The following is a 15,744-nucleotide window of genomic DNA, read 5'->3' on the forward strand; positions in this document are numbered from 1 at the left end:
GTAGGGAGAAAGAGAAACAGAAAGAGAGAGAGAAAGTGAGGGAGCCTCCTCTGGATCTCCTACATGGACCACCTTCTGATGCTTTCCCAGGAGCTGAATTGAAAGTGGAGCATATGGGACTTGAACTGCTATGCATATGGGATGCACAGAAGCTTAGCCTACTATTCCATAGTGCTGGCCACACCTTCTTCTTTTTTTAAAGAGAGAAAAGAAACTCTCAAAAATTTGTAGCAACTTCCCAACAAGTACCATGAGAGAGCTTTAGTAGTAAAAATGCTGTTTATTTCCCTTTGGCCTGATTTGAAACATGCATTTTCAAATAACCAAATAGATCTGTTTAAATGTTTTTAAGTAGTCATGAATTTCCTGGTTCTGTGATATTTTGTTTAATTTTTTACAATTGTGATATGATTTATATACCTGCAACTTACCCATTCAAAGTGTACAATTCTATGTTTTTTTTTTAGTATATTCACTGTTATGTATATTATTGATATGCACAGTGTTATACCATTTTCATCACCTCAGGAGAAAATCCTGGAAGTGTTAGCTGTCTTGTTCATCCTCTGTCTGTGACTCCTTGTCGTAATCAGCCATTTTCCATCAGTAGATGTGCTTATTCTGTATATTTCATACAGATGGAAACATTAAGTTATCGTCTCTTGTAATTACTTTCTAAGCAAAATGTTTTCAAGATTCATCTAAGTTGTAGCATATTCCTTCATTCTTCCGTGTGATAGAATAACAATACTTCAGTGTGTGGATGTGTTACAGTTTATTTTTCCATTGATCAGGGAGTAGATTTCTGTGTTGAATGAGTGATTATGAATAATGATATTATAGACATTTGCATCTAAATTCTTATGTGTACATGTATTTTTTTATGTCCTTTGTGTATATCCGTAAGAGTGGAATTGCTGGGCAGTATGATAATTCTATAATTGTTTGATGGGTTGCTAGATTGTTTTCTTACTTTTTTTTAAGATTTATTTATTACAAAGTCAGATATACAGAGAGGAAGATCTTCCATCCGATGATTCACTCCCTAAGTGAGGACAACGGCCGATGCTATGCCGATCCAAAGCCAGAATCCAGGAACTTCTTCCGGGTCTCTCACACCGGTGCAGGGTCCCAAGGTTGTGGGCCGTCCTCAACTGCTTTCCCAGGCCACAAGCAGGGAGCTGGATGGGAAGTGGAGCTGCCGGGATTAGAACTGGCGCCCATATGGGATCCTGGCGCGTTCAAGGCGAGGACATTAGCTGCTAGGCCATGGTGCCGGGCCTGCTAGATTGTTTTCTAAAATACTCTTAACTATATGAAAAATTTCTACCTCCAGAATATGAGGATTCTAGTTTCTACATCTTCCCCTGATGTGTATTACACTGTGATTTTTTTGGTTTTAGTGAAGTGATATCAGTTTGCATTTCCCTAATGTTTAATGATGTTAAATATCTTCTTATGTGCTTATCAGTTGTTTGTGTATCTTCAGAGAAATGTCCACTGGATTTTTCATTTAAAAAATTTTTTGTTGTTAATTAAGAGCTCTTTACATGTGGACATGGGAGATACAGCCAATCAGATGTGCCTATGTTTATCACCATTGAATGTACATGTATCAGCAAAGTCTTGAAGAGCCATTGTTTCTTATATATATATCTTTAAGATTTATTTATTTGGAATGCAGAGTTACAGAGCGTCAGAGAGAGAGCAAAAGAAAGAGTGAGAAAGGGGAGATAGAGATACATTTCATCCACAGATTTACTCCCCAAATGACCACAGTGGCTGGAGTGGGACCAGGTTGAAACTAGAAGCCTGAAACTGTACGTGTCTTCCACGTGGATGGCAGGAGCCAGGTATCTGGGCCATCTTCCACTGCTTTCCCTGGACACATTGGCAGGGAGCTAGATCATGAGTGGTGCAGGTAGGACTCCCAACTGACACTCACATAGGATACCAAGTCTGAGGTAATGGTTTAACCAGCTAGCCACAATTCTGGGCTTTTAATTTTATAAGCAGTGTTTATTTTTTTCCCAAAAATTGAGGTAGACGATGGACAATCAACTTCTCAGAAAAAAATGCTTAAGTTTGTGATTTTGGCTTCCTAGGTACAGAGCCAGATGGACTCCTTCGAACAAATTATAGCTCTGTCTTGACAAATGTTGGTGCTGCTCTGCATGGATTTCATGATGTCATGAAAGGTGAGTCTCTAAAAAGAAGATAAATAAGCTTAACACCTTCTTCCCACCTTCTCAGCTCCCTGAGACTGAAGCAAATGTTTCCAAGGATAGCGGACCCCAGGTAAAGAAAGACTTAGTGACATCTGACTTACCTCGAAGTGCACAGCTCACTGTCTTCTGCTTTTTCCATCCATCTCATTTCTTAAGGTTTACAAAGGGCTGAAGAGAAATCTTTGTGCCAGTACTTTAGCCAAGAATACATTGCATCAACTTGGAGATGTGTGAATTTTACCAAAACACACTTGATACTCAGAGGCATTTAGCAACATCATTTACACTTGTGAGAGCCCACGGCACTAAGAATTGAAAAAAACCAAGGTTTAAAGTCCCAGCTTGCTCAGCATAGACTTACGAAATGAAGGTGTGTTTTTAAACCTTGGTCATTTGTAGTTGTTTCTGTGCTGCTAATATAGTCTGAAGACCAGAGGGGAAATCTAGTAAAGCTTTTAGTATGCGTTTTATTATGTGATTCTGAGTCCTTTTATATCTCTGTGTCTTAATGTTTTCTCTCCCCGTTTCTTTATAGACTATTGGGAGTGGAAGGGGAGGGCAGGAGCAGTAATCAAGGACTGTTTGAAGTAGCCTAGGTGCCTAGATGATTCATGGTGTTTAGTTAACAATTAATGAGAAATGTCTGATTTTACACAAAGTAGTTCTTAAATACTTAAACTTGTTAAAGTTTACAAGCTGTAATAAGAAAATTTAATTTAGGGCTCTCATGTAGATTGGCATGTACCTATGGCACTAGGATTTATTTCTAGTCTCAACAGTATTCCAAGCATTTTGCCATTCTGTCTGGAGGATGGGCATTTCTGTGAACTTTCTTCAGTTATAAGGAACTAGTAGTCACCGTACTTCTAGAACTAGCCCTGACTTCAGGGATAATAGTTTGGATGGACAGTCTGGTGGTGCAGTACTACTCTAGCGCTGCAGCACTGTGGAAAACCCAACTGGCGTTTTTTTCCTTGGTAGTTTTTGGTTATAGACGCTGTGGCTCTTCCTGTGGTTTTAACAATGGCCCTCTATTGCAGAACTTGGTTTAACCTAGAACTGGATCATTGAAACCACAAGTAACTCTGCAACTATGTTCTAATTTTTTTTTTTTAATGCTGGTGTTATTTATTCCTACTCGTGGTTTCTCCAGAATTTCTAAATAGGGGATGCCAGACCAGTGGAGAGTGGTGATCCAGTAACAGAGTTTTAAGGCGGCTTCATGATCCACAACAAAACTGCATGAGTAATTCACCAAGTTTTTTGAAGATGCTTCTGTTTGTGTATTATGTAAGGTTTGGGAAGCTGTCAGTGGTTCAAATCAGAGTGTTTTCTTTTACTGGTTAAGCATGAGCTGAGACTGGGGGGGAACTAGAAACCTCCTTTAGTGCCTTTTCTGTTTCTGTCCTTGAAAATGAATGTAAAATAAAGGAAGAATATTGGGAAATGTGAAGGATGGCTGACTTCAGAGTTTGGGCACTGCTGCTGGTGTGCAGTTCACATCTGTGCTTCCCTAGCTCGAGAGCTTGGTGTGTATCCCTGATGAGCATTAGCAGGAATTATTTTTAAAAGAACTCTTATTTCAAGTCTCTGTCCTTTCTGCTTTGTTGTGAATAATTGTTCTCATTTGTAAGGGAGGAAAGAAGGGAAAAAAATGGGAGGAGGTGAGGGGAAGAGGAAGGCAGGCAGAAGGAAGACAGGTAAATAGATTGGACTTAGTGTAAAACACTGATAGGGATTTGTAAAACTTTATCTTACATGGAAATAAAATGGGAGTTCATTGATTTTTTTTTAAACAGGTGACAGTGCTAATTGAGAATTGTTTCATCTTTAGTCTCTGAGAGACCTAAAGCATGCATACTTACAGAAAACAAAAGAAAAAATAAATCCATGGTGTTGGTCACATAACTCCATTGTACATTTCAGAATAAAATTTAATGTCAGGGAACACTGTCAGTAATGAAAATATTTGTACCAAGTGAGCAAATAATTGGCTTGGGAGAATCACTGCATTTCACACTGTAACAGCATGTTATTGTACCTCTTTCACAATTACCTGCCTGCCGGAGTCCAGCTCCAGCTGAGTTCGGAGCTCGCGAAGGGTGCGTGAATGAGGCGCAAAGAAAGAGAGAGACGGACCACTAGGAACTCTTGACCATCGTGATGGACCACGCACAAAAGCTGTCCGCTTTATTTATACAAAATCAGTCAAACTCTGGCTCAGGCTTTTTACGTCACGCTCAAGCGGGGGTTTCTAAAGATAACTCTGCCATTTGTTTCACCTAAGGCTAGGTTGCTGTTCATCTGGCATCTGGAGCCTGGCTAGGAAAAGGTTTTCAACAGATGATGCATATCAGTTAGTAGCACATTCCTACCACAATTGGTCTTGAGATAGTCAAGGGAGGAAGGGGCCTAAAAGATCAAAGAAGAAGGAAAGAATAGATTCCCACTACACCTGAAGGCAGAACTCCCTTGATTAGCATAGGATCAAAAGGGGAGTTAGTACCCTTGGTTAGCATATCGCCACAGGATGCAGCCCTAACAGCGATAATAGCTCTTTGGCTAAAAACGGCACTAGCAACATTAGCTTCTAAGTTCCTATTGACGTTTAACAGTAACTCCGCAGAGGCAGGCAATGCCTAAATAGATTACAGAATTCTCAGTGGGGTTGTCTGGTGTCCATGCAAAGGGAGGCAGAGCCACATTCAGGTGTTGTAGAGACATCCGCCAGGCCTTGCCACACAGCGGGAAGTTCCTTGCAACCTTGCCTGCAATGGAGCCACGCTCTTCACACCTTCCTGTCTTCCACCCCCATCACACGGACTCCAGCATCTCCCCCTTTCCTATTATTAAGTTGGAGGGTGCGGAGTTCTCTGCGAGTGGCTTGAATTGTGGAGCTTAAACGTTGGAAGATGACTGGGCCAAAAAACAATACAAAAAGGAGAATAATTAGTGTGATCCCCAAATTTATAAAAAATGAGTAGGAGGTCTTATCGGAAATAAAAGATGAAAGAGATTGCAAGAAATGGTTAGTAATGCCTCCTGCAGAGAGAGCCTGAAGGTGAGAGTGAGAAATGGCAGAGATCTGGGCATGTAATTCCTGAATGCTAAGGCTAGTCGATGTGTCATTCCATACACCTTGGAGATGAGTCTTAACATTACTCCAATGGACATGCGAGTCATTATAAGAAAGAGGAGTGACACAAATCCATTTGTAAATACTATGGCAAGTTGTACCAAACCTGGTTTTTAAATGTTAAGTTTCAGTGCCAATATAAATATCTGCTTCTTCTAATGCACCAATCTTGACCTCTAGATTTATCAATACTTTCTTATGAACCTATTGCACCAGCTGTAAGAGGTCCAGTAAGGGTAACAAATGCAGTGAAGCCCAAAGATAACACACAAAGGATGAACAAAGTTGTTGAAAACAATTCCAAAGCATAAAGATCAGCATCATACCATGGTTCAGTCAAATTTACAGGTAACATTACATATAAGGACCTTCTCAAGACACCAAAAGTACCAGGCATAAGGTTAGAATTAAGACAATTAGTGACAACACACTTTGTACAAGTTACAGTGTATACAGAGCCATCTCAGAAAAGCGAGAGGGAGCTTAAGGCTCCATCTTGTAAGGGAGGAATGTTACTTATCAGCAGTCCTTTTGGAAGTAGTTTAAGTCCTGCATGGAGATGTCTTCAGTGGTTGAGGGTGGTCAGCAGATGTACACGTGACGTGTCCTCATGGCAGGTGTTGATCTGTGCAAACTTCGCCTTTAAAATATTTCCGGGTGGAAGTCTGTTGCCCTCAGCAAGGGTAGCACTGAGGCTAGTGAAACTCCTTCTGTTGTTTTGGCCAGAGGAAAGCAAGAGGGAGAGATAGCACCAGGGTTCCTCCTGGTACCTAGGTCACTACTCTTCCTCTGGGCCTCTAGGAAATTGGGCTGTAAAGGCAGTCTTTGGGATGTCAGGTTTATAAGTTAGCCATACCTATATAAATTCTGGAGGTCTACCTGTATATTCAGAGAGGCCTTTTGGAGTTTCAGAGAGGAAGTAGAAGAGAAGTGAAGAGAAAGCTAATCACTCTTAGTAACAACATCAGGTGAAAACTATTATATAATAAATTTAAAATAAAGATACTGGCTTAAATAGTACATTGAAAAGACAGTGAGAATATACCATGAGTAACCTGGTTGTTAAGTTAACTTGAGTACAAACATATGGATGACTTAAAACATTTTCAATGACAGTCTGAGGCTTAAATTATGTGAGCCAAAAGCAATCTTAATTTAGGAAAAAACAATAAAGTAGTTTCAGTAATGATCTAAGATCTTAGACATTTTGAAATTATATTGGTTAGAATAACCTGTTGTTTGTAGTATAATAAGTTTGCATGGTTATTCAGATGGTTTCTCATCTGATCTCAAGGAACATTGAGACCAGACAGTAAAACACACACACATTCACTCCCCCCCCCTTTTTTTTTTAACTATGAGAAGACTGTAAGAGTAAAATTTCAAACAATTTTAACAAAAAGACATACAGCAAGACAGACATAGGTGGCCACCACACTCATTCAATTTTAAATAGCTAATGAGGGTCTCATATGGACCCTGACTCAAGAAGTTGTGTTGTATCCAGCCCTCTTGAGTCCCAGATGAGGATGAGTACTCAAAACAAGTAAATTTGGATGATGATGTAACTGTATATAGGCAGAGGTCAGTGCAAATCCTGCGAGTCAGGAAGCCAGGACTGGCAGTGGGGCCGTGTAAATCATCACGGTGGCCTCCCCAGACAACCAGGCCAGGCTCCAGAACACAGGATGGCTACTACCCTCTGACTGAGGCCTCCAAAATGTTACAAAATGCACGACAGATCATGTCAGATACATTTAGGATATACTGAGGTGACTTTATAAACCAAGCTTGGTGATAGCAGTACTTATTAAAAAATTAGTAAGAGAAAAGTCAATAATGATAACTCGGTCTGAATTGAAACCTGAGAGGAAAAAAATTGGTCATTATCGAAGACCCTGATTTTAGTTATCTTAGCAATATAAATTAACCCAAGAGATATGTAGTCAACAGCCTAGACATATTTGCAAAACTGTAAACATTTATCCTTATCTGGCTTTTTGTTGTTAAGTATTACCTGTCCTGGTACTGTTGGAAATATAGAAATTTGAATTAGACTTCTGCAAAAAAAAATTTTTTTGTAGTATATATTAATGACAAAACTTTACCCCACTTGGCATCTGACAGTATCTTTAATATAATCCAAATGCCTACTCAGTTGTATCTACTAAGTAAAACTTTTGAATTTTTAAAATGCATAAAGGATGTCAAGATTTATAACATCTAGTTGAAATGGAATCTCGTTATATAACACAATATAGATGAGATGTAATTATTGGCATTAAGTGATCACTTTAAATACCTATAAAATAAGTATATAACTTTTATCAATCTGAAGCAATGTGAACATACTGAAAGGCAGAAAACACAAAGATCACTTCAACATAGAATCTTATATGCTGAGACACTTCAACAAAGTCAGGTCTGGAGTTCACTGGAGCTTACTAAAAGGATGTAATCATTAATTAGATAAAAACAATTAAGAGGAGATGTTATAATATGTGCTTTCAAAACTTTGTTGTAATAACAGAAGATCAGACTTTAATTCCATGAAGCAATAATGAACATTTTAGAAAACGCTGCAAACAGTATTTTAAAGTCGATATATTTAAATATAAAGACTAGCAGATAAAAGCATGGGTGCATCCCATACCTGGAAAAAATTTAACAGTGGATTAGATGTTACTTTGATTCCAATTTATGTTTGGTATAAATGTTACACTTTTAAAGGAATGTCTTAAACAATACCCTAAGAGTTATATTCATAAAATTCAAAAATTCAATATAAAAATTTAATATGGTTAAAAAAGAGATGTTAGTTATGAAAAAACATTATTTATAAAGTACAACATGATAGATATTTTTCTGTGGACCCAGGTTAGTTTATCTCCTACCCTGCTGCTTTTGGCTAAAAAAAGGCTGGAGGTGGTAGGCTTGACAAAGGAAAAAAAAAGTAAAAGGTCCTGGAGAAACTGCATCTGTGGGCTGAGTATCCTAACAGAGAGGAGGGGGAGGAGGTCAGGGAGTGATTGTACCTGCTGGAGAGAAGAGAGTTTAACCCTGAAGTTGCTGGGCAGGAGGAGGAACTTCAGTAGAGGATGCTTGCCGCTGCAAAATGTAAATTGGGCAAGGATGCCTAATCAGTGGATCTGGAATCCACATCAGCAAGTCCGTGACCTGTGGAAAAATGAAAGCATTCCCTCCTCCAAGTTTTAAGAGGAAATTGGGGTGTTTCCATCGGTCAGTAAGGATATTTTCAAAATCTATGATTAGAGAAACTATTTTGTTAGGTGACCCATCTGTAAAGACTAAAGAAGCAAATCTTTTGAAATATTACCGGATGACTTTTAACAAGGAGATTTTTAGTTAAATGGTATGAAATTGTACCCACAAGGGTTAAGAGTGCTATTTGTCATGTCTCATCCTCAGATATTAGATAACTAAGCTGTTAAGAGTTATAAGAAATAATTATTTAATTTACATCTTTGCAAAAAGGCTCCTATTCCTATATCTCTTAATAATTAAGGTGGAGACCAAAGCACAATAAGGAGTAATAACCTTTTTATACATGGAAAGGAGATACAGCCACTCTAAAGACCCTTGTTGCTACAAGCATCTAGTTGGGGTATGAACAGTAGGTAGCATAATTAATTGCCAAGGAAGATACCAACTTTTAATTAGCATTTCCATAATCAATATCAGATTTTAAGTCTGTTACTCTTCTATAGGCACAGCGTGGGTAAAATATTGCTGTCTTTTAAACCTCTGATTGTTTAGGGCCCGAGACTGGCCCGGCCAGGAGTTTCCTGACCACAGCTGCTGGCCATCATGATCAATTTTAGATTTACATTTACATACTTTTGCCCAATGTACACCTCTGTGACATTCAGAATTTATCTTAGGGCATTGATCCTTAACAGTATTAGTGCTACATTTTTGAGCTAAAGGAGGTGTTGCTTGGCATTGTTTTGGAAGGTGGCTGGGTTTCCCACAGTTAGAACACTTAGCATTCATTTGCTTCTGAATAGCAGTGGTTTGAAACCTTGCAAGGTGAGTGGGATGTTTGAAAGTCCCCATGTTACCAGAGGCCTTTAGATAACCAGATTTTTGGGTATTTGATTTCCTACAATCTTTCCATGTATGTCCCAATTTGCCACAATTATGACATTTAGATCTATTTTGCTTTAAACCATTGCTTAATGCAGCACTCATCATTTTAGTTTTGTACCTTTCAGAGACAATATCCATACATGTCCTCATTACTTGGGGGGCCCAGGACAGGGCCCATCTCTCGTTTCCCTGCATCTCATCCTGTACAGACTGTTTACTCAATTTAGATCGACTGCGAGGCAATAGAACTGTCCCATTCTTGTGGAATTTAGACTGACAAGCCTTTTGCCAATGAAATCCCTTCTCACACCGCGGACAGACAGTGCGAGGAATATTTAAATTGGATTTAGGAGTGTCCCTATAAGTTTTTTCCTGTTTGAAATTTTGGGATGAGTTTCTGGCAGGACAGCTGTGGCTGATATGCCCTACTCCACCACAAGAATAGCAATTGTTTCTTTTTCTATTTCTTTGATTGCCTCTTATGTTCTTTAAAATCTGAGTAGCAGTTTGACCCTGAAGAGCTGCAGCGATAGTTAACGCTTGCATGTAAGATGGTGTTACTTCAGCACAAGCTCGAACATAGTCTGCCAAATCTCCTGTCCTTCTCACTGGCTGAATTAAGGTTTGGCAAGTTGGAGTGGCATTCTCAAAAGCTAGCTGTTTAACTATGAGATCTGTAGCTGTATTGTTAGTTACTGTCCGGCTGACTGCTTCGGTGAGTCTAGTTACAAAATCTGCAAAAGGCTCCTCAGGCTTCTGCTTAACATTTACAAAACCTGGAGACTTTTGATTTGGAGATGGCAAGCGTCTCCATGCTCCTAGTGCCAGGGAGGAGATAAGCTGTAATGTCTCCTTAGGCAGAGTAAGTTGTTCTGAAACGCCAAGATGAGTGCCCTGTCCTAAAAGCATGTCTAAGGTAAAAGGAAGTTTGCCATGCCTCACAGATCTCTGAGACTTTACTTCTGCTTTAGCTAATTCCTCATATTCCATTTTCCACAAAAGGAAGTTTCCTCCTGTGAGGCAAGCCTTAGCAACCTGAAACCAATCATAAGGAGTCATCCACTTTGCTGCTAGGCTCTCCACTATTGCCATAGTGTACGGGGAGTTTGGCCCGTAGTCAGAGACAGCATGCTTTAGTTCTTTAATAAGCTTATGAGGCAACGGTTCCCATTCAGGATCATCGCATTCATAAACAACAGGAAAACAGAAAAAATCACCTTCCTTATGTGCCTGCTGCATTGCCCCATTAAAGCCAATCTTTGCTGGATCTGGTCTAGGTGGAAGGGGCTCACAAGGCTTAGCAGAATACCTTGAAGGCTTATCAGCAACAGCAGGAGACCTATTATCATGTAACTCAGCCATTTGCCCCTTTTCACAATCTCTAACTCCTGATCTAAATATTTCTGGTTTTAAAAAATCTTCTTCCTCATCTGTTAAACTTCCATGATCAGTTTTACAATATTTTACATTATCTTCAGGACAGACACTTTCCATTGAGCTATAACTAAGGCCTAAGCTTCCCTTCTCAGGATCAAGAAGGGGAGTATGTTCTCCCTGCTGAGCTGAAGGCGCGGGATAAGGCTCAGGACCCACATCTAGTGCCTGCCGTAAAACATTCCAAATGGCATATGCAGAGGATGGCATGCCCACTCGTCCATTACTCCGATACCACCTTTTCATATCATTTCCTACCTGGTCCCATGTGTTTAATTCTAAAGTGCCCTGCTCAATAAACCACGGGCTAACTTTTTGTACAAATTGTAAAAATTCTAATAATTGCTTCTTGCTAACTTTAATGCCCTTCCTATGTAAGGTATGTTTAATAATATCAGCATATAAACTTCTTTCACTAGAATCGCTCTGGCCCATTTTTACAGCACAGAGGGTACACAACTTCTCAATATAAGTTCTGACTATTCACCCCTCCTAACCTGACCTTCTGTCAGGGGGCCTGCAGCACCCTGGGTGAAGTCCTATCCACGCCGCAAAGAGAAAGAAAAGACCTACCTTCGTCGAGTCCCTGTTCAGGCGCCACTTGCCGGAGTCCAGCTCCAGCTGAGTTCGGAGCTCGCGAAGGGTGCGTGAATGAGGCGCAAAGAAAGAGAGAGACGGACCACTAGGAACTCTTGACCATCGTGATGGACCACGCACAAAAGCTGTCCGCTTTATTTATACAAAATCAGTCAAACTCTGGCTCAGGCTTTTTACGTCACGCTCAAGCGGGGGTTTCTAAAGATAACTCTGCCATTTGTTTCACCTAAGGCTAGGTTGCTGTTCATCTGGCATCTGGAGCCTGGCTAGGAAAAGGTTTTCAACAGATGATGCATATCAGTTAGTAGCACATTCCTACCACAATTGGTCTTGAGATAGTCAAGGGAGGAAGGGGCCTAAAAGATCAAAGAAGAAGGAAAGAATAGATTCCCACTACACCTGAAGGCAGAACTCCCTTGATTAGCATAGGATCAAAAGGGGAGTTAGTACCCTTGGTTAGCATATCGCCACAGGATGCAGCCCTAACAGCGATAATAGCTCTTTGGCTAAAAACGGCACTAGCAACATTAGCTTCTAAGTTCCTATTGACGTTTAACAGTAACTCCGCAGAGGCAGGCAATGCCTAAATAGATTACAGAATTCTCAGTGGGGTTGTCTGGTGTCCATGCAAAGGGAGGCAGAGCCACATTCAGGTGTTGTAGAGACATCCGCCAGGCCTTGCCACACAGCGGGAAGTTCCTTGCAACCTTGCCTGCAATGGAGCCACGCTCTTCACACCTTCCTGTCTTCCACCCCCATCACACGGACTCCAGCACCTGCCAACTAACCAAGACTGCCTGCCAATCAAGTTATTATGAGATTCGGTAGTTACAGTAAAATATTAAATAATATTGTCTGCGGTATGTGGAAAGAAAATGCTTTGGGGGCTAGAATGTTCAATATGCAGCAAGTGTTGGACATGCCAATTGAATTTTTATCTGCTTGCGTAATTGATGATTATTTAGGTGATCATTTTATTTTTTTGTTTTTAAAGATTTATTTATATTTACTGGAAAGTCAGATTTATGGAGAGAAGGAGAGACAGAGAGGAAAGATCATTCAACCACTGGTTCACCTCAAGCAGCCACAACGGCCGGAGCTTAGCTGATCCAAAGTCAGGAATCTAGAGCCTGGAGTCTTCTCTGGGTCTCCCAAACCATCCTCTACTGCTTTCCCAGGCTGCATGCAGGGAGCTAGAAGGAAAGCAGAGCAGCTGGGATATGAACCAATGCCCGTTTGGGATCCCTGTGTGTGCAAGCTGAGGGCTTTAGCCACTAGGCTACCGTGCTGGGCCTGTAATCACTTATTTTTTAAAAATACTGAACTTTTGGAATGACACAGTGGATTAACCTTCCACCTCCAAGTGCCAACAATCCATAAGAGTGCTGATTTGTGTCCAGCTACTTCATTTCCTATCCAGCTCCCTGCTTATGGCCTGGGAAAGCACTGGAGAGTGGTGCAATGCACTGGGGCTCTACACTTTCATGAGCTCCTGGCTTTGGATCAGTTCATCTCAACTCAGGCTATTGTGGCCACTTCGGGAGTGAACCAGCAGATGAAAGATCTTTCTCTATCTCCTCCTCTCTGTAGATCTGCCTTTCCAGTTAAAAATAAGTAAAGCTAAAACATAAATACTGAATTTCATAATAAATCTTCCAACTAATTGGTATAACTGAACCGTAGATAATGTAACATGTTTATAATAGAGAAAACCTGTAGGGATACGTAGAAACAGTAAGTTTTCTTTAAATGCAAAACCGTCTTCAGGGTGCATACATGTATATAACTATGTATAAATACATAACTGACAAATTTCCTAGTTTGAACATTTTAGTAAAAATATTATATTAGAACATTATAAGTTTGTGCTTGAATATCATCACTGAATCACATTAAAGCATAAATAGTGGGGTAGACATTGTGGCACTGTAAGTAAAGCCACCGCTTTGGGTGAAGTTGCCCCCTGAGTTTCTCCTGTATTTTAGTGCCAGTGTGAGTTATGGCTACGCTGCTTCCGATCCAGCCTCCTGGTAATGCATCCTTGGAGGAAGCAGCTGATGGCTGCAGCGCTTGGTCCCCTGCCTCTATGTGGAGACTCAGTGGAATTCTAGGCTTCTGGCTTTTCGCCTGACTCAGCCCTGGCTTTTGTGAGCATTTGGGGAATGAACGGGCATGTATGAACACTCTTTTTCTGTTGTTGTGCCTTTCAGGACACAAACAAAACAAACTTGCATGCCATTTCTTTTTAAATAGTTTTGTTTCTGATTTTGTCTATCATTTGAAATCAACTAGATTTGTTGATTTTCAATAAATAAAATTTCCTGCATAGATGCTATAAAAAGCAGGTTCCATGTTTTGTGAATCTTTATGGGCAATGATAATGGGTGCTCTTCCACTGAAATATTCTTAAAAGTCCAATGGAGGCTATATAGTGTATAGTTAACATTGTAAACCAGCATTTTCCTGATAATTCTCCCATTCCTCCTTTTCTAGAGAAAAATCATTCTGTCTCTTGGAGACCTAGGAAGTGCTAAAGCTTAACTGTTTTGTCAGTCTCATGTACTATAATTTCTCTTAGCCCTTTTGTGGTTAAACCTCTCTTCTATGCTTTTTTAGCCACAGATTTTTGTTGTTTTATTCTTGGACTAGAAGTAATAGCACATGAAAACAGACATTAGAGTATTCGGTCCTTATTTGTGCTAATTCTTTGTCATGGCTAGTTAGGGTGTATATTATCAAACTGGCAGAAGTCCAATAATGATTGTGGGATGTTATGCCTATATTTGGCTGTTCTTTTCCAGTCTTACGGATTGCTTATGTAAGTACAAGATAATTTCTCACTAGTGCCTGCTGGACTATGAAAACAGTGGTTTTAGCTGATAAATAGTGGTTAGGATAATTACTCAATACTAGAACACTTAGTCCTCAAATGAGAAACAGTGAAACTCAGAGTGTGGCTGCAGTGAAGACCTCCAAGATGACTCTGGGAGACCCTGCTCTATATTTGTTTCACATAGATTTGTGATCTGATTTATATTCAGCATGATCCTGATACTTGAGACCATTTTTTTTTTGTCAAATTTATAAATGTATAAGAATAAATATAAGAAATGAATGACCTGGTTATTTGTATGTGACGTGAATGTAGATATTAATACATTTTTGTTTGACTGTTTTTATAGATATTTCCAAACATTATAGTCAAAAAACTACAATAGAACATGAACTTCCAACAGCAACACAGAAGCTTATCACTACTAATGACTGTATCCTGTCATCAATAGTGGCATTAACAAATGGAGCAGGAAAGGTAATTGCTGGCTGGCTTACATTAATAGTGAATATGTTCCCTATTTTTAAATGTCTTAGGAAAATTAATCTGTAAAAGAAGTGTTGGAATTTAAAGCTTTTTGTGTGTGTTTAAAATTGTCTTCTGTTTCCTTCTCTGTAATCTACAGTTCAAACAATATGGTAATGATGGTTTAGCATCTGTGATGACTGGGTGGATCATTCACTAATTATGTTTCAGTGGTTTGAAGGTTCTAGATGGGCTCAATATGTCAGTATGGATCCTTGTTTGCATGGAGGATCTGCTGTATAGGACTTTGCAAGCACACAGCAAAAGAAGAAAAGGAATAAGGCCCAATACAACCTCAATATGTTGGATTTGTTTTCTGCCAGGTCTTTTTTTTTGTTTTTTGTGGGTTTTTTTTTTTTTTTTGGTACCATTTGTGATAATGTTGCTTTTGTTTTAGGCTTTAGAATGATTTTTAAGATATATCATTACACCAAACTCTTATGTAAGGTAGTAATTATTTGGATCTTTTAGCAATTATTATAAACTAACCAAGGTGTGAATTCTTTAAAAATCTTTTGATCACAGATATTCTGATTTTTCTTTATATGGCTGTCACCAACACCTTTAATTAAAGATTTCATTTAGGAACTCCTCGTATGTGTGTGAACGCAAAAAAGTATGTTCAGAAGTATCTTAGCCTATTTTAGATTTGCCATAATTTTTCAAGAAAATGTCAGCCTATTTTTATAAGTCTTTCTCTTTCCTTCTTTCCTTGCTTCCTTCCTTCCTTCCTTTTTTCTTTCTTTCAATCTCTCTCTCTCCCTCCCTTCCTCCCCTCCCCTTTGCTCTATTGCTTATTGCCTTGCTCAGTGAATAGTTAGGTGTTGCACTAAAGAATTATTTATTTTTACTTGAAAGATGGAGTCACAGAGAGAAACAGA

At 39.4% G+C, this 15,744-nt stretch overlaps 1 protein-coding gene across 3 annotated transcripts in view; it reads left to right on the plus strand.

The window, feature by feature from the left end:
- The window catches only part of PPP1R21 (protein phosphatase 1 regulatory subunit 21), a 78,660-nt gene that overhangs the window by 37,819 nt on the left and 25,097 nt on the right, over window positions 1-15,744 (plus strand). For all 3 annotated transcript variants that reach the window (XM_040993700.1, XM_040993701.1, XM_040993702.1), the window contains exons 13-14: window positions 2,106-2,198; window positions 14,688-14,815. In XM_040993700.1, coding sequence (XP_040849634.1) covers window positions 2,106-2,198; window positions 14,688-14,815 — 221 coding nt within the window. The remainder of the gene's footprint in view (window positions 1-2,105; window positions 2,199-14,687; window positions 14,816-15,744) is intronic.

This window comes from Ochotona curzoniae, unplaced genomic scaffold (assembly GCF_017591425.1).
Source record: "Ochotona curzoniae isolate NIBS_2020 unplaced genomic scaffold, NIBS_Ocur_1.0 contig_883, whole genome shotgun sequence".
Lineage (NCBI taxonomy): Eukaryota > Metazoa > Chordata > Mammalia > Lagomorpha > Ochotonidae > Ochotona > Ochotona curzoniae.